A 22,264-nucleotide genomic window follows, 5' to 3' on the forward strand; every position below is an offset into this window, starting at 1 on the left:
AAAAAAGTGAAAAAATCAGTCTGGTTTGTATCAGCTTTACGAGAGTGCAGGGCAGGGAAATGAAGAAATAATCATAGATAATATGGGTGATGTTGAGGCACAAAACAAAGGCACATGGAAGGGCTTATCCACTGAACCAAAATTAAGAATTGTGATGAACTGTGCCTAAAAATACACATGGCATGTTTTGATAGTGTGGGCGAGACGGGTCCAAAGCAGAGCACCACTGTTTTTAAAAAAGGTATTTTCTTGGCAGTGACAACAAAAATGACACAACCGTTGCCAGTGAGGGGAGAAAGATGAGTGGTGAGAATCAGATGGGAAGAATAGAATTTCTGGGTTTTGTTATCTTTAAAGCAGTTGTATCTCTCCAAAAGGGAGATAAGGGAGGCAGAAACAGAATTATTGATGGGTACGTGAGCAGACAGGAAAGAAGGAACATACCTGGGTGCTGTGAGCATACCAATATCACTGGCCAGGAGCAAAAGTGCTGCTGATAGCGTAAATAAAGAGACAACACAGAGGCCAAAACACTACCTTGGGCACAGTGCTAAAAGAGGCACCTCAAAACTGCTAAGAACTTGAGCAGTCAAGCTGGAAATGAGGTGAAGTGAAACCCCAGCACCACGATAAAGAAGGAGGAACAAACTGTTGGGTCAAACACAGCACTGGAGATGTGATTCCTGAGCAAAGCAAGGATGTCTGGTAGCAGGATGACACAGAGCAAGAGCACTGAAGGGAAAAGTGCTACAAAGCAGCTCCTCCCTTAATGCTTGAGGATTATCATTAAGGGTACATTTCTGTACCCTTCTGTACATCCTGCAGCATTTCTTTCTAACTCGGCATGCTCCTAACTTGGTAAATTCCACTGACTTGTGTCTGGGGTTCTCTTCCCAGAAGGGGAAAAGCAGAAACAGGGGAGGGTGAAGGAACAAAGTCTGATGTGCAGGGAAGTATAGCACCACCATTTGTCTGTGTTACAACAGCTACAGCAGCACTGCCCACTCAAGTAAATTGATATTTTGACCTTACAGACTTCAGCTACAGCATAAGCAGCACTGGGGAAGACTTTGAAAACAAGAGAATGGAAGTGCTCAGTGACAACAGCCAAAACAAATTACAGGGCAAGGATGAGAACAAGATGTAAAGACTCCAGCAGCCTGTTGTCCATGGGACAGAAAGATGCTTCAGAAAGTGATGCCATTGCTTTAAGGCAAGTGTTGATGGCTGCTCATATGGTAGGGAACCTTTTAAGCTTACAAAGAAATACATGGAGAAAGAGAAATCACAGAATCCCTGAGGTTGGAAAAGCCCTCCCAGCCCATCCAGTCCAAGCTGTGCCCGATGCCCACCTTGTCCCCAGCCCAGAGCTCTGAGTGCCACCTCCAGCCCTTCCTGGGACACCTCCAGGGATGGGCACTCCAAACCTCCCTGGGCAGCCCTTTCCAAGGCCTGAGCTCCCTTTCCATGGGGAAATTCCTGCTGCTGTCCACCCTGAGCCTGCGCTGGCCCAGCCTGAGGCCGTTCCCTCTCCTCCTGTCCCTGTTCCCTGGCAGCAGAGCCCGACCCCCCCGGCTGCCCCCTCCTGTCAGGGACTTGTGCAGAGCCACAAGGTCCCCCCTGAGCCTCCTTTGCTCCAGCCTGAGCCCCTTTCCCAGCTCCCTCACCCGCTCCTGGGGCTCCAGCCCCTTCCCAGCTCCCTTCCCTGCCCTGGACACGCTCCAGCCCCTCAAGGTCTCTCTTGTACTGCATGGCCCAGAACTGGGCACAGCCCTCGAGGTGTGGCCTCACCAGTGCTCTTAACACGTACACCCACACTGTCCTAAGAAACACCATCCTGAAGGTCAGGTTCACAGCCCACTCAGACAGAAATCCTGAAAGCCCAATCCCAGGCATGGCCAGAGGGTGCCTCCTCACTGCACAGCAAACTACTTGGGGGTTCTGGCCCTCTGAAGGAGCCTGTTTTAAATAGGACTTTATATTTGGAACTGCGAGGGACTACTGAGCAATTGCACTGGAGTTTTCTCACAACAGGAATAGCAAAGAGAGATGTTATAATATTCCAGGAACAAGAAGTCAGTGACATTTTAGGAGAAGCAGAGTGTTGGAGGTGGCATCTCTCTCTCTCTAATTATAAAGACCTGCTCTAGGATACTTCATCTCTCTCGTGTCAATGCAAGGACTGTAGGACCACCTGTGTCACAGAACCCTTCTTTCAGACACTCTTTCAGTACTCACAGCACCACACAGACCTGGCAGCACTGATCCCAAAGGGAGAGGTAAGGAGGAAAAGTTCTCCATCCATTCTTCCTGTGGAGGGGAAGCACTGCCAAAATTTTCCAGTGGAAACTGGGAACCAGAGGGCACAGGCAGCAGTGTCCAAGGGCACCCTACAGCACCACACAAATATGAAGAGTAAATTGCACACACCCAGAACCGTGATGAGCCTGGCATGCGCACATCACCTCTCACCACAGCAGTGACAACAGCATTCATCTCTCTATAGCCACAGAAACAGCTTCAAACTGAAAGAGAATAGGTTTAGATTGGGTACTGGGAAGAAATTCCTCCCTATGAGGGTGGGCAGGCCCTGGCACAGGGTGCCCAGAGCAGCTGTGGCTACCCCTGAATCCCTGGAAGTGTCCAAGGCCAGGTTGGACAGGGTTTGTGCAACCTGGGATAGTGGAAAGTGTCCCTGCTTAATATAAAAGTGCTGCAAAGTACCAGTTTGGTCTACTTTTTCTGGCACCTACCCTGCAATTCTTTTAGAAGAATAATGCAAGATGAAAGGTAACTTTTAGATAGTTTTCCTAAAGTCCCTTTACTCTTATGTGGAGCTTTTAACTGGGAAGACAGAGAGCATGGAGGGAGAAGATGTGTCAGACTGTCCCTCACATCCACATGCATCTACAGCAAAGAGAGAACATTCATCAAAACAGGTAATGGGATTCTTCAGGAAGCAAAAAAACCCCTTCTGCCCATGCTTCACTCTTGGAAAAAATTGGTGCTGTAAGTTTAAAACTCTGCCTTTGGCTTGCGTGAGCTGCATTTCCTCAGCAGATTATCCCTGATCTCACTGCCCTTGGCAGCATTAGAGGGGGTCACATTTTTACACAGCTGAACTACTTGAACAATTTCTTCAAAGTATGAAATAAAAACATTCTTTCCTTCAAAGCAGCCATGAACACTTTCTTCTTTATTCTGTTTGTTCAGTTTTTCTTTTTAAGTCAATAAACACTTTATACCTTGTATTCATTGCAAGAAAAACAAATTCTACTCCATTATTCGTATCTACATTCTGTTAACAGCATCAGCTGCCGAAAATGAAGCATTTCACATGTGCCTTCGAAGATGTTAACTGCAACCCCTAAATGATTTTCTCCCCGGCAAAAGTCCTAATTGCATTTGGCAGGAATGGAGTGGGGAGTGACACCTCTGGTTATCTTCTGCCAAGCCTCAAAGAGCTGCTTTGTCCTCTTTCCCAGCTCCCAGGAGAGAACCAGCGCAGTAAACACCATCTCCTTAGGTACTACATGTAGCAGCAGCAGAAGCATTTGCAAAGGTCACCTAGCAGAAGGCATTCCTGCCAACTTCCCTTCAAATCCAAATACTTATTATGAACTATTTAAAGCAGAACTTGCTTATACAAGGTGGAGTGAACCCGAACTACGTGTTACAGCCCTCTTTTGTTGTAAATGGGTAAGATTTACTCAAGTGCTAATAGGGTACAGGAGATGGATAAGGGTATTGCTAATACGAGGTAACCAAAAACTTATTCAGCACTTTTGCACAGACATTATATTCAGCCTACTTCTATTGAGACCCTAGAAAGATGAAGCAGAAAATCCTGAGTGCTTTTCCTCTTTAAAACATGTATTCTCTCATACAAGTCTAATAAAGGAGATTACCTCCAACATTGAGTCAGCTTCTATTTCTTATTTTTTCCATTTCCTAAATAGACTAATAGGATTATCAGTACTAAATCCTGAAAATCATATTCAAAAGCAACACCAGCCAAACCTTTGCCATGGGGACCAGAGTAGAAGGTGAAAGAAACCCTGAAGGGTTTTTTTGTGGTCCTTCAGAAACTGTTAAAATGCAGTCAATAAACTCATCCAGTAGAGACTAAGAAGGAAAAGGGAGAATCCAGAAGGTCTCGTTGCTCTCAAAATGAGACAGAACAGATTCCTGTATGGAAAATCTTAATTAGTTACCAAACCACTTCATCTGAGGCGTATTGGATTCCTGCACTCACACCCTCACTGGGTAAGAAGTGCTCTAAAGCTCTTGTGCTCTGTGTCCACAGCCTGTTCCTGTCACTCCAACAGGGCCCTTTTCTTCCTCCAAGTCACGTCACTGCACAGGTCCCTTTCTCTTTGTGCTGTCACAGCTCTTCTGTCCACCCCTGAGCACGCCAGGCCACTTCAGCTGGAAGCTGTCTCCCTCCCTGCATTCTCCTGAGAGCCTCTTGTCACTTCTGTGATTTCTGTCCCCGTGTTCAGCACTGCAGTGCCCAAGAGCAGAACCTCCAAGGAAAGTCTGATCCAGCCCCACACCAGGACCAAAGAGCTTCCTCCAGCCTGAGGGTGCAGACCAACAGAGGAATGGAATGTGGTGTAAAAGGGACCCTGGGAAGAAAGGAGCTGCCAGATGGGTTGCCACTGAGCACATGTAAACTGATTTTTGCAGGAAAATAATGTCACATTTGGTTTTATTATATATACCTCATACAAAGGCAAATTTCCTTTGAGTCTTTTTTTTTGTTTTCTAGCACCTGGACATCCCAGATTTGCTTCTCACACATGAATACCCCAAATGGACTGATTTAAAAAAAAAAAAAAAAACACAAACTGCAGCACAATATGCTTTTCTCCAGTGCATTCCTCAGAACTGCCTGGAACAAACTTGCAGAAAATAGGGTGAGTCTCTGGCAGACCTGCAGCCCAAAGGACTTCAGCCTCTGAGTTTAGCAGTTACAAGCTTCTCTAATTCGAGGTTCTGTGCATTATTAATCAGAAATCATGCAAACAACTCCAAGAAATATATTTCTGATGCCCAACATAAGAAACAGTGCAAACTATTTAAGAAGGAAAGACAAATTGAAGTAAAGTTACCAGATCTTGCCCTTACAAGCAGTAAATCAATCTAGTTTACTTCAGTGGGCTCTACCATTACAAATGAGGGAAGAATCACCTGAAGTTTTTTAAGCTTTATTTTCAGCCTTCTGCCTCTTTTTGGCTGGCTGCCTGGCAGAGGCTGCATCTCTGAAACAGCCTCCCTGATGCACTGTTTCCTGAAAACAAAGAATTCCAAGAGGCAAGCATAATTATTCTCATTGTTGGGTTCTGGAAACAAATGGCAGGAGACATAACTGATGAGAAGACCTCTAAGTCTGTGTCTGATGACGAATAATGAACTGCTGGAAAGACAGCAAAAAATTGAAGTGCAAAGTTGTGTAACATTCTACACATTAATAACATAATCAAACTTTTTAAGTTGCCCATTTTTTACTCATCTTTCTAGAAAGGGATCAGAGTCTTTTGCCTTAGGACATTTTTTTCTGGACCATTTCATTACTGTCATTACCAGGTGAATGTAGGATAACAGTCCTTTTACTAATTGACTTACTTAACCTTAAAGCACCTAAACCATTTTTCAGCTCTATCCTGCAGAAAGTCCAACATTCAGAGCTGAAAAGAGCTCATTATCACTTTTTTTTAGAGTATGCATGAGTTTTAAGTAGCATTTTGGGTTTATCGTTAGCACAAACACTCAAAAGTCTAAATATACCCTGGTACATCCTGAACTCAAAGTTCATTCTGTAGAACACAATTCCATTCCACCTTTCTCTGGCATTTCCAGAGATCTCCAGAGGCCCAGAAGGATGACAAGACGACCTTATTTTGCAAAGCTGATAGATGCAAACCTCTCTTTGGTGCATCAGATTTTCCCCATGGCTTAGAAGCCCAGAATATTTCAGTGCCTGTGGACTTACTTTGCTGGTGACATCTTCATTTGTCATGTACATGTTTTTCTTTACATGCATGAACTGAGCAACTTCAACCTTTCTAAGACTTCTGGAAAAACAGAGCTCAATTTTGTTTGGTCTTTTTGGTTGGTTTTTGGTGTATGGGGGGGTGTTTTTTGGGGTTTTGTTTGTTTGTTTTGTTTTTTTGGTTGGTTGGTTGGTTTTTTGGTTTTTGTTTTTTTGGGTTTTTTGGTTTTGTTTTGTGGTTTTTGTTTTGTTTCATTTTGTTTGTTTTGTTGGGTTTTTTTATGGTTTTGGTTTTCTAATTAGAAAGAAATAGGATACAAAATAAGTTATTTTGATCAAGGTCACTGGGAAGAGTGTAACAATTTTTTTCCAGTGTTTGTTACTTTTTTGGATTAAAAAAAAAAAAACCGAACTTAAAAAAAAAGCAAAATTCTTAAACAAAGTACCATTTCAAGACCAAAAAGCCAAAAACGAAAAATAAAGAGCTCATTGTCAGGTTGCAAATAATCTTCTATCAAAACAAACTTTTTAAAAATTGCTGCTAATTGCATGTCCCTAGGTTGCCCCTCTAAATTCTCCTTCCTCCCAGAATCACTCAGGCACGTGGTTCATGCTCAGCCTTAGCATTTCAGATTTTATTTACTACAGCAGCATATCTAAACCAGAATCCAGAGATGCACTGGCCCAGGAAGGGAGGAAAGGAAGGAAGCTCTCTGCCCGGCTGGCAGTCACTGAGTTGAGGCCCCCAAGTTAAGGAAACTGCAGGTTTTCATAGATTATGACAAAATTTACCAGTCTTCAGAGGCTCTGCCAGGGTCAGCACCAGGGTCATAAAGAAAGGTGAACCAAAAAAAGCAGCAGGTTATAAAGACAGGTTGCAGGAACTAATTTTGCTCTGTGTGAGCTCCTTTATTTGTTGAACTTTGCAGTTCAACAACTATTGCCTAGACTTCCATGAGGACTCTCTATCCCATGTCCTCCACTTCCAAGTAAATACTGTGGAGTCTAAGCACTTCTGAAAAGTCTTGACCTAGCTGAGGGGTATCCTGAACATTCAGTAACAAGCTGTTCCTACTACTCTTACTATTAACAATAAATGAACAGTCTAGCAGTTCTGGCCAAGTGGGCTGCAGCCCCACATTTATGTCTGGGTAATCTCAGCAGTGCCAGCTCTCAATGTGTTGTTTTCAAAGCCCTGTTATAGTTCACTGCATGTTTAATTTTTCATAGTTTATGAATTTATAACCATTGCTGTTTGTGGTGTAGGAAGGTCTGGAATCAGGAGGTCGATATTGGATCATTTGAAGGTCTAACCCACAAATTATTTCTTCCCCTGTGCCAACTAGAGAACAGAGTTGAGGAAGCCTGCAGAACTTTCTGAGGAGAAATAACACTTTTGTGAGAGTGGTCAATGCATTTATCTAGAGCTCTGCAGGTTGCCTCAGATGTGGAGCAGGAGCTCAAACAGCAGCTCCCCAGACAGCAGCGAGTTACACCAGACCAGAAACACTCAAACAGAAGGTGATAAACCATCAGAACAAACATAATACCAAATATATTGATGGTGCTGTAGCACCAGGGTGTTCATGACCCTTCCCTTAACCTCAGCTCTCTGCTGCCCTTTGAGACTGTGGGGCCTGAGCAAGCCCTGCTTGGAGCCCCTTGGACCTGCAGCTGTTTCTGCCTCCCCTTCCTTGGTTCCTACTCCTTTCCACAAAGAGGGACCATGGCTTCTGCACAGCCCCTCTGCTTTAGCACTGGGACAAGCACAAAACAAGGTGTATTTTGCATCTCTGCCCTTTGGTTGGTCACACACCACTCTGTTAGAGAAAAAAGGATCATAAAACCATGGAATGGTTTAGGTTGGATGGAAACTTAAAGATCATTCCATCCCCCCTGCCATGGGCAGGGACACCTTCCACTGTCCCAGGTTGTTCCAAGCCCTGTCCAACTTGGCCTTGGACACTTCCAGGGATGGGGCCACCACAGCTCCTCCAGGCAACCTTTTCCAGTGCCTCACTACCCTCACAGAAGAGCTCCTTCCTAACATCTAATTTAAACCTATTCTCTGTCAGTTTGGAGCCATTCCCTCTTGTCCTGTCACTGCATGCCCTTGTAAAAAGCCTCTCCCCATCTTTCTTCGAAGGCCACAATGAGGTCACCCCAAAGCTTCTCTTCTCCAGGCTGAGCAATCCCAATTCTCTCAGCCTTTCCTCACAGGAGAGCAGCTCCATCCCTCTGCTCACCTTGGCTCTACACCACCTTACGTGTTCACCTGCAGCCAGAGGGTGATATCATCATTCAGACAACTCATTGCACAGACAGTGACCAGAGAAGACACCCCCACCCACAGATCCACAGATCCTCTACCCAAAATAAAGAGATGGATGGTGACAAGGATTTGCACCTACATCCCCAAGCACAGAGTCTTCAGCCACAAGATTCATTCTGCATGAGCTCTACACACAGGGCACAGACTCCATCCTTATAAAAGTCCAGAAGTGTCCCTGCCCTCCCTTTGGCACAGGGGACATTTTAGAGCCCCAGGAATACGACTGGAACAGCTCTCCTGGGTGGCACATTTCTCATCCCATGGGGCGGCTGTTTTATTCGTGGCCTTTGACGACAGAGCCAAACCTTGGCAGACACAAAACAGAGCCAGACCTTGTGGCCTCTGCTGCCACTTGATTGTTTGCACTTCTGTCTCATACAAGCAGTACTGCACTGGATTAGGCCCAAAATATGAAAAAGCTGATTGCAAGACAACTACAGACAGAGAAGACCTTTTCCCAGTAAGGTTCAGGAAGAACAAAACCTCCCCTCTCCCAGGGCTGCTGAAGTCTGTGAATTAACCCTTTGCACACTGCAGGTCCAGCTGGGCTTCCTTCCAGAACAGTGCGGAATTAGCAGCAAGGAACAATCACTCTTCTTAAAACCAAAGTATTGATTATGCTAAGAGCAAGAACACAGAAAGTAGACAAAGCAATTTTAGGACAGAGGTCTTTGTGTCCGTCTGCCCTTATGATTGTGTAACGATAGCACAGGTCAGTCTGACTCCTTCAGAAGCTCAGCAGAAGGCGCTTCGATCTGAGCAGTCCCCTAATAGCTTCCTCTTTGGGAAGGAGAGGATCTCTTTTTAGCCACACACAGTTCCTCTGCTCAGATCAGCTCCAGCACTTCCTCTGCATCTTCAGATGCCTTCTCTGTTCCTGCTTGTTTTCTCAACAGGCCTGATCTAACATCTCCACAGAGCAACTGTCCCCTCTGACTGAGTTCAGACACCTTGCCCACAGCACAGAGCAGTTGCATTTTTATGATGCTCTGTATCCTGTAAATATTGGTGGAAGATCGTGTTATAGAGACAGATGTTAATTCACTGTCAAGTGCCTCACGGTTTAAAGCACCATGGTACCAATGAATAAAATTAATGCAGAGTTGGATTAAAGTCAAGATTTACCTGAAAATTTATATGTGGACAGTTGACTTTAAAAAAAAAAAAAACACCTTTTCACAGAGGCTGATATTTTAAATTATTTTTATTGTTATTTACTCAAAGAACACATATTTGGAATCACAAAAATAGAGAAAAACAAGATTCACCAAATATTGTAGAATACAAAGCATATAGACACGTAAACTTGTGCCTACTTCTGACATTTCATTTATTTTCTGTATGTGATACATAAAAAACCAAATGTGCATGTTGACTGTGGCATTCATTGCATACAGATGACTTCCTCTCCAAGGAACATCTTGGATGTAGTTACATTTGGCTCTCTGGGAGGACTTTTTTTTATATCTCCTTTCTTGAGCAGCTGTTCACATTGCTCTTCTAAGGCCCATTCCTGCCAGCATTCAGAAATGCACTGGAACTTCTCACCTGTACGTGGCACAGCCTAATCCTTATCAGATGCTTAAATAAATAAAAGGAACAGAGGAGGCAAGGCAGAAACCCCACAACAGGCCCTGCTGGGATGGTTCACAGAAGGTTTCACACACAGCATCTCCTGTGCAGCAGCTGCCTGATGTGTATTTACTACGAGACCGATCCAGGGCTGTGGAATACAGGATGAGAAGAACTTTTACCAAACAGCATGAAAAAAAGGACAAGTTTTCTCTTAAACACTTAAAGGCTATGCTATATCTTCTATGCTCTGAAAACTATACACTCCTTGGACTGGAATTGCTTTAGCCAGGAGTGTGGTAACGTATCTTAGCAACAGCAGCAAGGGGGAAGACTTACTGTACTGTAAAAGAATTAAAACAAAATGCACATAGCTGCTGACTGTTCTAAATACATCCCTACCACTCTGAGGGGGTGTTCAATTATACTCCTGATTACTTTTCACATTCCCTTTTCCAAAGGGGCGGGGGCATTTCTCCAGTTTTCAGCTCACCCATGAAGAGCCCCAAGCATTTTAATTCCCCTTCAGCTTCATCTGCAACTAGACAGACCCCACAATGTAACCTGTCACTATCCCAGCTACGTTAGGAAAAGCCATTACTGTAGCACCCCGGAGATAACCTCTTTGTGTGAGCCTGGCTGCCACTCCCTCAGGTGTTCTGCTACCATCAGCCCACAGCAGCATTTTCCCTCTGTCTGGAGCAGGTGAGACTAGACAGATCAGGGCTGTGATATTTCACATTCCTACTTGTCAGGCAAATAGGGAGCTTTGTGCAGCAGGGGAACTTTGCACAATTTCACCTCTTAGCGAGGTGTGTGGTTTCCCACAAGCACAACAACCTCCTGAGAGGAAGCTTCATTTACATCCTCTCCTCCATCCCCAGCCAGGCCAAGGTCCTTGCAGGTTTTCCCACATCCCCTGCAGCACTTTCCTTCTTTCAGAGAGCTCCACCAGCCAGGACAGGGTCTGCATCCCCCTCCTGCCATAGATGCAGGAGGAAAAGCATCCAGCTGCACCAGAAGCACTGAAATGATCCAAGGGAGGCCCTACAAAGTGACCACAAGGGCTCCAGATCTGAGGTGGCAGAGCCAGAGTAATGAAAACATCAGTGAAAAAATGTGAAAACACCTATTTTCCTTCAGCAAGGGAAGGTGGGCTCCCACTTTCCTTGTAAGAATTACCATCTTCAAGCAACTCTGACAAATGGCTACGATTAACAGCGTCACTCGAGTATCCTTCCCCCAAACAGGCTGCTCAGCCTTCCCAGGAATGAACACCACTACTGTCTACCTCTTAGGGAAACTTCATTTAATACCTGTGAAGCACCTGGAAAGCTTGCGGACGATTACTCCAGCTCAAGGAAGGGAAGGAGGGAGCTCTTTCAGTTTACTCTGGCAGGGGAGGGATCTTAGTCCACGCAGTTTGGCACAGATTCACACACAGGGAGAGACCAGGTGGTTGCCTAGGACAGCAAATTGATCAGGGGACACCGAGAGAACACATGACTTAAGCTGGATATTTTTCAACTTTTATCTACTAGCCAGGACTTGGGGGAAGAGCCAGAAACAACCACAGAGTGACTCTGCTTAGACTTGCCCAGTGTTACATTTCAAGGCTTTTGGACTATCTGCTCCATCCAACGATCCATCAGGCACTGTCATTAGTCCAGAGATGTCGAGACTAATTCCATCCTAAGTGTTCCCATCTTTCAAAAGGCCACACTTGACTGCCGTTATTAATTCCGTGCATGATGAAGACATTTAAAGCCTCGCATGCTCTCTCAAGCAGACGCCTTGCGTGCCTCGCTCCTGCCGGTGCAGCAGATGAATTTCCACACGCGCACACACACACGCCCGCTCCTCACACCAGCCGCCACCGTGTGAACTGGCACACGGGGACACGCTCCCGCATCCCCGAGTGACCCCGAATTCCCACCTCCACCTCCTCCTGCCCGACCACAGCCTCCGCTGCCGCGGGGAAGTGATGGCAGCGGCTCCCCACGGAGGCTGCAGGAGCCTGGAGCCCCGGTCACCCCCGCCACCACATCCCCGCTCCGCCGCTCTCCCTTTAAGGCTTTCGGAAACTTTTCTCCCCACCGTGCCGTCACGCTCCGATAGCGGGGCTGCGGGCAGGGCTGAGCCGAGCCGGGAAGTTTCTCCCGTGGGCGCTGGGTCGGAGCAACTTTCCCGCACGGCCCCCGGGCAACCGGAGCGCTCGGAACTCCGGGGGCCGTGCGGGAGAAACGCGAGGAGGAGCTCGCTTCGGGGGAGGGGGAGATGGAGTCGGGGCGTGGGTAAGCCGCTCCCTTCTTCTTCCTCCTCCTCCTCCTCCTCCTCCTCCCCCCTCGGCTGCTCCAGTCTGGCAGCCAGGCGGCCGCTGCCTCCGGCCGGAGCCGCCGCACTTGGGAAGCGATTCCCGGCCCCGCGCTGCCGCCGGGATGGGGACGCCGCTGGCGGCTCCCGGGTTGCTGCTCCTCCTGGCCGGCACCGCGGGGCTCTGCCGGGCGCTCTTCTCCCTCCCGCTCCGCGTGTCCCACCCCGCCGCCCCCGCCGGCTCGCCGCCCGCCCCGGTGGTGCTGCGGCCGGCGAGCGGCAGCCGGCAGCAGGATGCCCCCGGGGCTGCGGACGGCTTGGCCTTGGCCTCGGATCCCGGCGGCACCCTCAACTTTTTAGCCATGGTGGAGAACCTTCAGGGCGACTCCGGCCGCGGCTACTACCTGGAGATGCTGATCGGGACCCCGCCGCAGGCGGTAGGAGCGGGCCGGGGGCTGCGGGCTGGGGGCGCGGGGAGGGGAGGGGAAGGAAGGAGAGGGCCAAACTTGTCCTGGGTGGGAGCGACTCTGCCGGGCTCCCCCGGTTCCAACGCAACTTCGTCGCCGTGCTCGGCGCTGGCGCCTCCTCCTTCCCCTTTCTCCCCCTTCCCGGGAGACGGGGCCGGTGCCCGGCGCGGGGGAGCGGCGGCGGCGGCAGCGACTTTCCGCCGGCCGGCAGGGAGGGAAGAAAGCAGAGAAGCAGCCCCCGGCTGCCCTGTCCTGCCCCTGCCCGGGCACTGCTCTGGAAATCTGCGGATCTGGTCCCCAGGCTTTTTTTTAGGCTGTGTCACGGCGTTTGGATCCGAAGCGAGTTGTTCTGCCAGTCGAACTGACCGTGTTCTAGAGACAGAGGGTGCTTTTTTTATTATTCTTTGCTTTTTTAAGCTGCTCTGCATCGTGATTGGATGCTTTGGAAGATCTTCCCGGTGCTCCCGGGAGAATCACTCGGCATCTTCCTGCTAAACTAAGTGATGGCTGGGCACAACCAGCCCCTTCTGTCGGGAATCCATGTGTTGCTCATTAACAGGGCAAAGAATGTGTGTGTTCTGGATATTGTTTTCAAATAGAGCGTGTTGCCTTGAATCTTCCCTCTCTGCCTCCAGCAGAGTGGCCGAAGTTTGTTTCAGGGTTTTTGGTTTTTTTTTTTTTTGCCGTGTAGTTGCTCTTCCATCCGTGTCATGAGATCCCAGGCGGAGCGGTGCTGGGCTGCTGGTGGGGATGACTAGTCAGCTGAGTTGGGATTAATTTCCTGAGAGCCCTCGGGGCTTTCCTTCAGAACTTTTTGTTTGCTTCAGGAGTTTGGGTCCTTATGTTCCCAGTGTAGACAGGGAAAAAAAATTCTTTATTCTTCTGCTTAACTCCCCTACGTAATAAAAAGCCAATGAATGCCAAAATGTGCAGCCAATAGGGAGTGTTCAGCCGTCATTGCATTTTTTGGACGTCTGTGAGCTCTTTCTTTTTTTTGACCCTCGAATGTATGAGGATTGACCACATCATCTCTCTAATCAAAAGGTATCACACTAGGATCAATGCATGCATTGAGAAAGGCTGGCATTGTTTTATAATCAATAAATAGGGTTTAAAAAAAAAAATCTAACTAGGTCTGACATATCAAGGTGTGGCCCAGTAGCCACAGAGGCCATGAAATAAATTTTCCTCCATGTTGAGTGATGCATATTTGAGTAGTTCTGTTAGTGTGGCGTGGTGTGTGCTTCATAACTCCAGGGAACATTCAAACATTCAGTATTGGCTTCTGCCAGAATCGAGGCACCAGATTTGATTGGACTAATCACCCAATTCAGCATGTGTTAAATGAAAAAAAAAAAAATTTCAGGTAGAAAAAGTGGCTATCAAGCATATTATCTCCTTACATGTCTTGGGGGATTCTGAAATTGGAAGAAGTGGAGAAGGAAAAATGTGACAGGCCTTTAATGATATGACTGGAGGTCTAAGAGGGAGAAATGTGCTGCCCTCAGTACACCCAGAGGCTTCACTTATGCTTAACAGCTCGTATCACTTGTATGATGGGTGATGTAAGGTTTCAGCTGAACTTGTCTCTGATTTTTATTTTTTCCACATGAAAAAAACATACTTTGAATCTGGCTGCAAAGCTTTTACTATTTTGAACTAGTTCAGACTTCTTGCAAAGTTAATTATTTTAAAGACCACCACTGGTTTGACACATGTGAGGCTTTATTTACAAGTAGACCCACTGAGGTTGTAAGTAAGGTTATAAATGCTTCTATTTCCCAAATCAGATCTTGGTGTGTAATGACTCAGTGGAGCAGTTAGAATTTATTCGCTACTTTTGATGAGGATGAATTTGTTCTCTCGTTCCCTGGCTAAAACCAGAAGACTTAAAGATCACAAATGTACTTGCTGTTTTTCTGCTTTGCAATGAGTAGTATAAAGCTACAAAGCTGCTACTGTTGGTGCTGGAATGCTTCACATGCTGCTACTAAAAGCAAGTGTCTGGATAGTGCCAAGCGTTGGATTGTGTTAAGCTCCTTGGGCAAGTCGTTGCTGGAGCTGGGAGTGGGCTGTGCATGATCATGTAGAAAAAGAAAATCTTTTCCTGATTTAAATGCTCCTCCCAACCTGACTTCGCTTCACGTCAGAAGCTGCGCTGTTAAGTGATGCTTGGACACCTTCCTTTGCTCTTGCACCCCTCCAGCTTGGGACTTCCCAGCTCCCTGCCTCAGCCAGGCCTGCCCCAGGACTGCCAGCCCAGAGAGCAGGAACACTGCCCTGACATTTTGCCAAAAAGGAAGGAGGATGCTGGCAAGGAAGAGCGGAGGAGCAGCGCGGCTGCGCTTCTGTACTGAAAGGTGGATGGCACGGCTGCTGCTCTGGATGGGAGAGAGAGGGGATGGGGAAGTGCACACAGGGCAGTGGGGGACCATGACCAAGTAGCAGGCTGTGAGAAGAGGCACCAGGTTTGATGTCGTGGTCACATCAGTGTTGGTGCCCAGTGACTTCGGGAGCGTGTGCGTCAAGTGTTGGAAGCTGCTGTGCCAGAATGGGGAATGAACATTTGTGAAAGGCTTCAGCACTGCAGGGCTTGCTTTACTGCTCAGCTGCATTTTTAGAATTTTTCCTTTTTTAATTTCTGTTCTTGGAAGGAAGCTACGATGACAGAATTTCGTTTTTCAGGTCATTTAAGGCATACTTTTTGGCTTTCATTCCAATTCTGATTTGTCATATAGCAGATAAACACAGCACAGAACTGCGATTCACAATGGCAGTTCTGAAACACTTGTTCTGACGGTACAAAAATAGAGCAGCTGTGTGAAGTCAAAATTTATTTTATTTCCAAGACAGGAAACTTCAGTGCAGTCAATCCAGTTTTGCAAAGTGTTTGCAGCCAAAGTGTTTCTGATCATTTCCAGTTTTATGATACAGTATCCTTCCTAATCCTATCAGATCTCCAGCCCAGCTACCAGGTCGGTGTCAAATGTTATTACTCCCATTAATTCTTACTCATTCACATGTAGACCTACTTAAGATTATGTGAAAGGTGAAAACAGTCTATTGAATTGAAGGGTGTTGTGTATTTGTCCCTTATTTCATGGATGTGTTATGTGTCCTACTTCTGATGGATGATGTGCTTTATATCTGTCTGTACAGGTGCACTTCTTCCAATTCCAGATTTAAATAAGAGGTGGCAAGAGCCCAATATGAATTGTATGCAGTGTTCTTAGTTATTTCTTTAAATAATCCGATAGAATTCCTTTGCTCTATCTTTTATTATTTTGCCTACCCTGAGATTATAGGCACTGGGAGAAATTGAATCAAAGATCATTTAGGGGTTTTTGCTATCTTCGCTGCAGTTCTCTTCATATTAATTTTGTTTCTCCTACAAGCTTTTGACCAAAAGAATAGTCACTCTTAAAAAAACTCATGCTTTTCACAGCTTTCTTGAAGTCCATCTGGACTGCATTAAATGTTTGCAGGGACACTACCACTGCCTCATCTTGTCTCTTGTATGAGGTGGTGGTAGTCCTGCTGGTCCCACTGCATTTCTGAGCTGTGTTTTTATTGAGAACAGGTAAATGTTACTCCTGCAACTTCTCTGTGAAAGAGTGGCTGGGTGTGTGGCCCCTGAGAGCTCCGGGTCTGATTAACGACGGAAGAATCCAACTTGTACTCTGAATGCCACTGCTTCTTTCTTTCAGTGTCAGTTTTTCATTCTGTGCACGAAGAGGCTTTTCTATCTGCTGTTTATCCTAATGGCAGTTTGTTCTGTGCATGGGGTGAGCAAAAACCCCTTCTATAAACTTGCTCCCAAGTTTTAAGGTCAGCGTGGATGTTGGGTCTAACGGCCTCCGCTGCAAAACACAAACTTCAGTTCCCACATAATTGGTGGGAGGTTATTTTCCCTTCTATTTCTTCCAGCTATTAAAGAAAGGAATGATAAAGAAGGATATGTATTAAATACCTCTAGTGTGTCACGGACTCAGAATTTATGGCTTCGTGTTCTGAAGGTGATGTACACACACATTAACAAGTTCTGAACTTGCAGCCATTATTCCTTAATTGCTGGTGGCTCTCACTCCCTGAGTGTTGGAGGGAATGAAGATGTGAGGAAAGATTCAGCTGCTCTTGTAATCTGATTTCTGGTGTGCTCTTCCCCAACAACCTCAGCTCCACTTTCTTAATTTTGTTGAAAAGGGGCGCACTGTCTTTCTAGATAAGTTTTAAAATGTGATCTTTCTTGGTTCAAATACTAGAAGGCAGGTTCCATCTCAAATCTCTCCTTCTTTCTGTCTTTTTAATTTTACTTTGTTCCGTGATTACTAGGGTCTTTTGTGTTTATTTATGATTTCTTAATGAAAGCTGAAAAAACAAAGAGTTGAGAAGCAACGACGAGTTCTGTGGTGCACTGGAGTGTTTTGAGGTGGCAGCATCAAAATCCCTCCAGATCTGTCTCACAGAAACACTATTGAAATGCAAAATATGCCTGTTGTTAAATGATGAGATGAGTAGATTTTGGTGGTTGTTGCTGTTGGATACCTGTAAAATAAAAAGGACAAAGACCTGGCAGTCGTAATTCAGGACTAATTCAGTGAACAGCTGCGGCCTAGTGGGCTGTGTTGTATTTTTGACCCAAGACAAAGCAAACAAACATACCAGGTTTGGGTTGACAGAAAAATCCCTGCCTTTACAAATGAGCATTCCAGCACCTCCTTCCATTCAAAATTAGCCCTGGCAAAAGGGACTGCATGGAGGGAGTAGAGCCTGTACTATGGAATAACCCAAAATACGAGTGCTAGTTACAGTAAATGGAAGATGCTCACCGTGGTCATTCCTCAGGATGTGCTCTTCTCCCAGAGTTAGGGATTAGAGCCCCACTAACTGCTCCTTTAAAGGTGCTTTCTCCTCTTCAGAGGATTAGTGGAAGCTTTATTATCCAGGGTCTCTGGTCATGGCAATCCTGAATTCAGATCCTGGTGGGTTGGTGCAGAAGAGCTGTTGTGAGGAGCAGGGGTGGTGGGAATAAGTGTCAGGCTCACATTTTTTACACTCTTTGCATTTCATTCTCTATCAAGGAAAAAGCATCAGTTAAATCTGGAAAGAGGAAAGTAGAGGATGAGCAAATAACTGTTTTGTCTGATTAAGGTGTAAATTAGTTGAGATTTGGAGTAGAAATGAGATGAAAATGAACCAGTGGACGAAAGAAAGCCCACGTGGAATTTCCATGTGTTTGGTTCATTTGAATTATTAAGGAAGAAATCTTTCTCTTCTTGTTGTTTTTGGGTTTTTGTTTTGTTTTTTCTTCCTTCTCCCCCCCCCAACTAGAGGACTGTGAGCTCTAGGGACAGCATCTGCCAAGAGAGATTTAAAAGCTACTACACCTTTCAGGAGTCTTCATTTTCTTGAAGAGCAGTTACGACTTTGAGTATGTGAGGACACATTAGCTATTACATTGCCTCCACATATTATTATCTTTGAAATTTTCTCACTCAGTGTAAGTGAGACGAGTCTGACCTGAAATGTTGTCTGGTCATTGTCAAGTACAGCTCTGTTTGAAGAAGAAAGCTGGTACAATGGCTTGCACGTGTGCCTCTCCAGTACGAGATGGACAGACCTCTCTCCCTTTTCCTACTGGCTGTAAAATACAGTTTTAATCATACAAACAACTTGTGTAAATAAGTGAAGGAACTTGTTGCTTCTATTTCAGCATAGATTAAGGCTTGAGATCAAATCTTCAAAGTAAAGGAGGCAGTAAAAAGTAAGGCTCAGCTGCCTTAAAAAAGGAAGTGTTTTTTCCTGCCATTGATGGGCCTGTCCTATGTCTTGGTGCTTCCCAGCCTGGGTTTGCTCTGCAGATCCAGCTCATGAAGCAAACACAGAGCTTGTTCCAAGGTCACTTTTACACCTGAATTTGTATCCATTAGCTCAGTGCTTTTCAAAGCACTTAAAGTAGCCCACAACTTGATAGATCTTATTTTCCTTTCTGCATGTGCCTCCATCACAGCCCGCCGTGTGACTGGATCGTGGCATTAAGGAACTGGGCTGGCAGGACCCAGCTCACTCGGGCTAGTAACAGCCTAGTTGAGACCAGGACCTCAGCATGAGCAATCCTCTGTGCTTTTCCCTTGACTTGCAACACTCCGGGAGCTCCTCTACCACTGGCAGCACCTGAGGGAGCTTGAGTCTGCACCAACCCCATGATTTTGGTTTTGCTGCAGTAGCTCCTGCGTGCTCTGCACAGTGAAAGATGCAGCAGCCTGGGATCACCTGAGAGCCTCACCAAGGAACTCTGCAAACTTCTCCCTCTTAGGATGAAAGTTTGGCCATGGCAGCTGCTGCTGCCCACATGCCCAGCCTGTTCAGCAGCCTTGCTCCAGGCGTGGCTGTCCAATGGACTTTTGGCTGTGCACATCCAAGAGCAGCCACGTAGCAAAGTCAGCCCTGGAGCCTTCAGAAAGCCTCGGGGCCAGAATCAATGTTTGCTTCCTCTTTTGCCAAAGGCTGATAAAATAGCACCTTTTTTCCCCTGTTCTCTCTCCTCCCTCAGAGTTCTTCCCTCATTCTTCATTTTGCCTGTCTTTCCTACTGGTCTCGCTGCCTTTTTATGTCTAAGGGTATTTTTTGGGGAGGGCAGCAGGGGACAAATGTTTTAGACTTTTATTTTGGTTTTTTTTTTAAGAGTCCTTCTCAAACAGATAAAACCTGTGGGGTATCATGGGGAGGGAACTTGAATAAAACAAGCTAGATGGGGGAAAAAATCTTATTCGAGTGAAAATTACAATTCACTGAATACAATTAATGTGTCATAATTAGGCCCTTTTGAAGGGAATCTGTTAAGACAGTAATTGCACTCTGCAATCCCTTTTTTCCCTCACCACTGCTTACTAATAATTTGATATTGTGAAAAACAAATTACTTGTAGATTTTGTCCTCTCTGCTCAGTTTGCAAGTACTAAAATTAGTTGATTTTATTTAGCTTTGTGGTTGGCTTATTTTTATACCTATTTACTAGCAAAAACTGCTGTTGAGCTACATTGCATGCTTTCAGGGAAAATGCTGGTCTCACATCCTAGGCTGGTCGTATTTTAAAAGAGGAAAGGTATTAATGCTGCAGTAACACTTGGTAAGCTCCTCCTCCCTAAATACAGAGAAGAATCCATCCTTAGGGATCCAAAACTCCAAAACTGGCATTTTTTCTTTAAAGAAAAAGACTTGACAACTCAAGAACTGAGAGTCACCTTTCCACTTGAGGGAAGGATTAAAGGCCAGCTCCTGCCATTTGACAGGGGAAAAATAACTGGATACTTTTGGCAGCCATCTCTCAGATAATTCCTTCGTATTTGTGAGTGGATCTGCCTGTGAGAGTGGCTCTCAGAAGAGCACCTTGGAGCCCACCTGGTGCCCAGGCTCAGGTCAAGGTCAGATGTGAGCATTTTCTCACCACCCAGGCTCTTTCTGTTTCCTACTTTGCTGCCATAAGAAGCTTCACACCAGAGAAAATCAGGATTTGGGGCTTCTACAGGAACAAAAGGCTTACCTGCTTTGGGTCCTGCATATGCCAACTTGAAAATTTTATTGTGCTGTTTGGGAAGAAAAGAATTTGAAGAATGCCATTGGCAGCAATAGTTTTGACACAGACAATAAAATACTGGGGTGTCTCATTTCGACTGTGGGATTTGGATCTATTTTCAAAATTGTGACTTTGTGAAATCTCGAGGGAGGTTTTTTCCCTCACATTTTTTTTCCTATGTAAATGGAAACTTTACTTCCAAAATTCCGTTATGATACGTGCTGATACAGAAACCCTGACTGTCAGTGTTTGCAGTACAAGGAATTAACAGTTGTGGCATCTTTTCAAGGCCAGGTTGGATGGGGCTTTTAGCAACCTGCTCTAGTGGAAGGTTCCCTGCCCACAGCAAGGGGGCTGGAACGAGATGATCTTTAAGGTCCCTCCCAACCCAAACCACTCCATGATTCTCTGATTCAAGCCAGAGCACACTACACCAACTTGGAAGTTCTTCAGGGCAGTATTACTGTGCTGCTTAAGCATGGTTTGGAAAGGCTGTGCTTTTGTTTGCTGTGCTGCCTGGTAGATGCCTGCTACAGGAAAGAGTGAGGTGTGAGGCGTGTCAGAGAATGATTCATCAATCCTACCTTTTCTGTGACTAAAGATATTTTTATTTAATTCATTCATTTTTCTTCTCAGTGACTCTCGGGTTGCGAATAAGACAGAGGAGTTCAAAGGTGGTCACACTTCCCAAAAGTCTGGGAGCTGCTGGAGCAATATAACATCTGATGCAGTCACAGTGCTTCAGTTTAACTGTCAGAGAGTAATCTTCTCATTACTTCTCAGAAGCAAAGTCCTTCAGGGAATAACACAAACATTTCACATGATCCAAAGTGCCAGATTTTTTGCATTTGAACTGCTGTGATAAATAATGTTGGGGATGGGGAAAATTCCCAAAATTGCTCAGGAGCTGTGGTTATGAACGCTGGTGTGTGCTACATGTTCCAGCTAAAATTAACTTTCATTTGCACTCTGCTGAGCCTTCAGGTTAACCTTGAATGACTTTTGGTCAGTGGCAAGTGACCAGATGCCAGTGGTACTACCTGCAGCTTTTAATCCAGGTTTGGGAGCTTTTCTCCGTGGCAGGTGTGCACAACAACATTTGCTGTTGCCAGTGGGCGAAATTCCACAATTCCAATGCCCTGAGCACCATCAGCTCCAGTGGTATGGATAGAATGGTTTGGGTTGAAAAGGACCTTCAGGATCATCCAATTCCAGCTCCCATCACACATCCACCATCTCACAGCAGGAGGTAACCCCTGGCCAGGGTAGAAGGTAGCTCAGTCCTACCTGCAGGTTGCTGTGTGGAGGAATGGGTTGCAGGAAGCTGTAGTCTGGCGTGTGCTGTTACGGTGTGTCCTGGCAGGCTTTACCAACCCCAGAGCATAACAAAGTCTTTTAACTTCCTGCCCTACAAACTCAATCTGGTATCTGGAAATGAAGCTGTGTTCCTGCATGCCTCTGTGTTCTCCTGTGTAATCAAGATTTTTATAGTGGAACTTGGTTAACAATTGTAATGATGTATGAGCCACGGGCAAAGCTGGTTCATTTCCCAGAGCTGCTGCCTCTCCAGTATTAGCCAGGGGAAAGAGTAAAGTATGAATGTTTGAGAAGGAGAGAGCAAAATAAATGACTCCAATAGCAGGGGGAGGAACAGTGCTGCTTTCAAAAAAGAGAGGTTTTTTTTTAAAAGCATATCTTATTTCATGTGAGAATCAAAACTGCCTTTTAAATTGTCCTGCCAAATTTTTAAGTAAAAATGTTAGAACAAATATGAATATAAAACATGATTCTTATTTTTAATTAATCGAACACATCATTATGACATTGCTTAACAGCTTTTTTTTCCTTTCCTTTTTTTTTTTTTTTTCTTTTCTCAATCAAATAGTCCTTCCTGATAATATGGAGCATAAAGCTGTTTTCTGTTTGTGCCTTTGAACTCCCTTGTATAATTCCAAGGAACACCCATGATGACAATCAAATTCTGCTTGGCAGTATCCTAAATAGGTCAG

General features: G+C 45.6%; 1 protein-coding gene and 1 long non-coding RNA gene across 6 annotated transcripts in view; one reads left to right on the top strand and one right to left on the bottom strand.

The window, feature by feature from the left end:
- Positions 1–9,513: 9,513 nt before the first annotated feature.
- Positions 9,514–12,848, bottom strand: LOC121667141. Of its 4 annotated transcripts, none has more exons than XR_006016939.1 (3): positions 12,617–12,848; positions 11,216–11,708; positions 9,514–10,050 (listed from the first exon to the last, which is right to left on the bottom strand). It is a non-coding gene; the product is annotated as an uncharacterized LOC121667141 (long non-coding RNA). The 4 variants fall into 4 exon arrangements; XR_006016938.1 differs by lacking the exon at positions 12,617–12,848 and adding an exon at positions 11,997–12,086; XR_006016937.1 differs by lacking the exon at positions 12,617–12,848 and adding an exon at positions 11,836–12,055.
- The window catches only part of BACE2 (beta-secretase 2), a 54,350-nt gene continuing 44,423 nt past the window's right edge, over positions 12,338–22,264 (top strand). For both annotated transcript variants that reach the window (XR_006016932.1, XM_042033394.1), the window contains exon 1: positions 12,338–12,649. Coding sequence is in view for 1 of the 2 variants with exons in the window: in XM_042033394.1 (XP_041889328.1) it covers positions 12,338–12,649 (312 nt within the window). In the remaining variant the exon portion in view is untranslated. The remainder of the gene's footprint in view (positions 12,650–22,264) is intronic.

Source organism: Corvus kubaryi, unplaced genomic scaffold, assembly GCF_017639235.1.
Source record: "Corvus kubaryi isolate FWS band 111438036 unplaced genomic scaffold, C.kubaryi_AGA036_p1.0 133, whole genome shotgun sequence".
Taxonomy (NCBI): domain Eukaryota; kingdom Metazoa; phylum Chordata; class Aves; order Passeriformes; family Corvidae; genus Corvus; species Corvus kubaryi.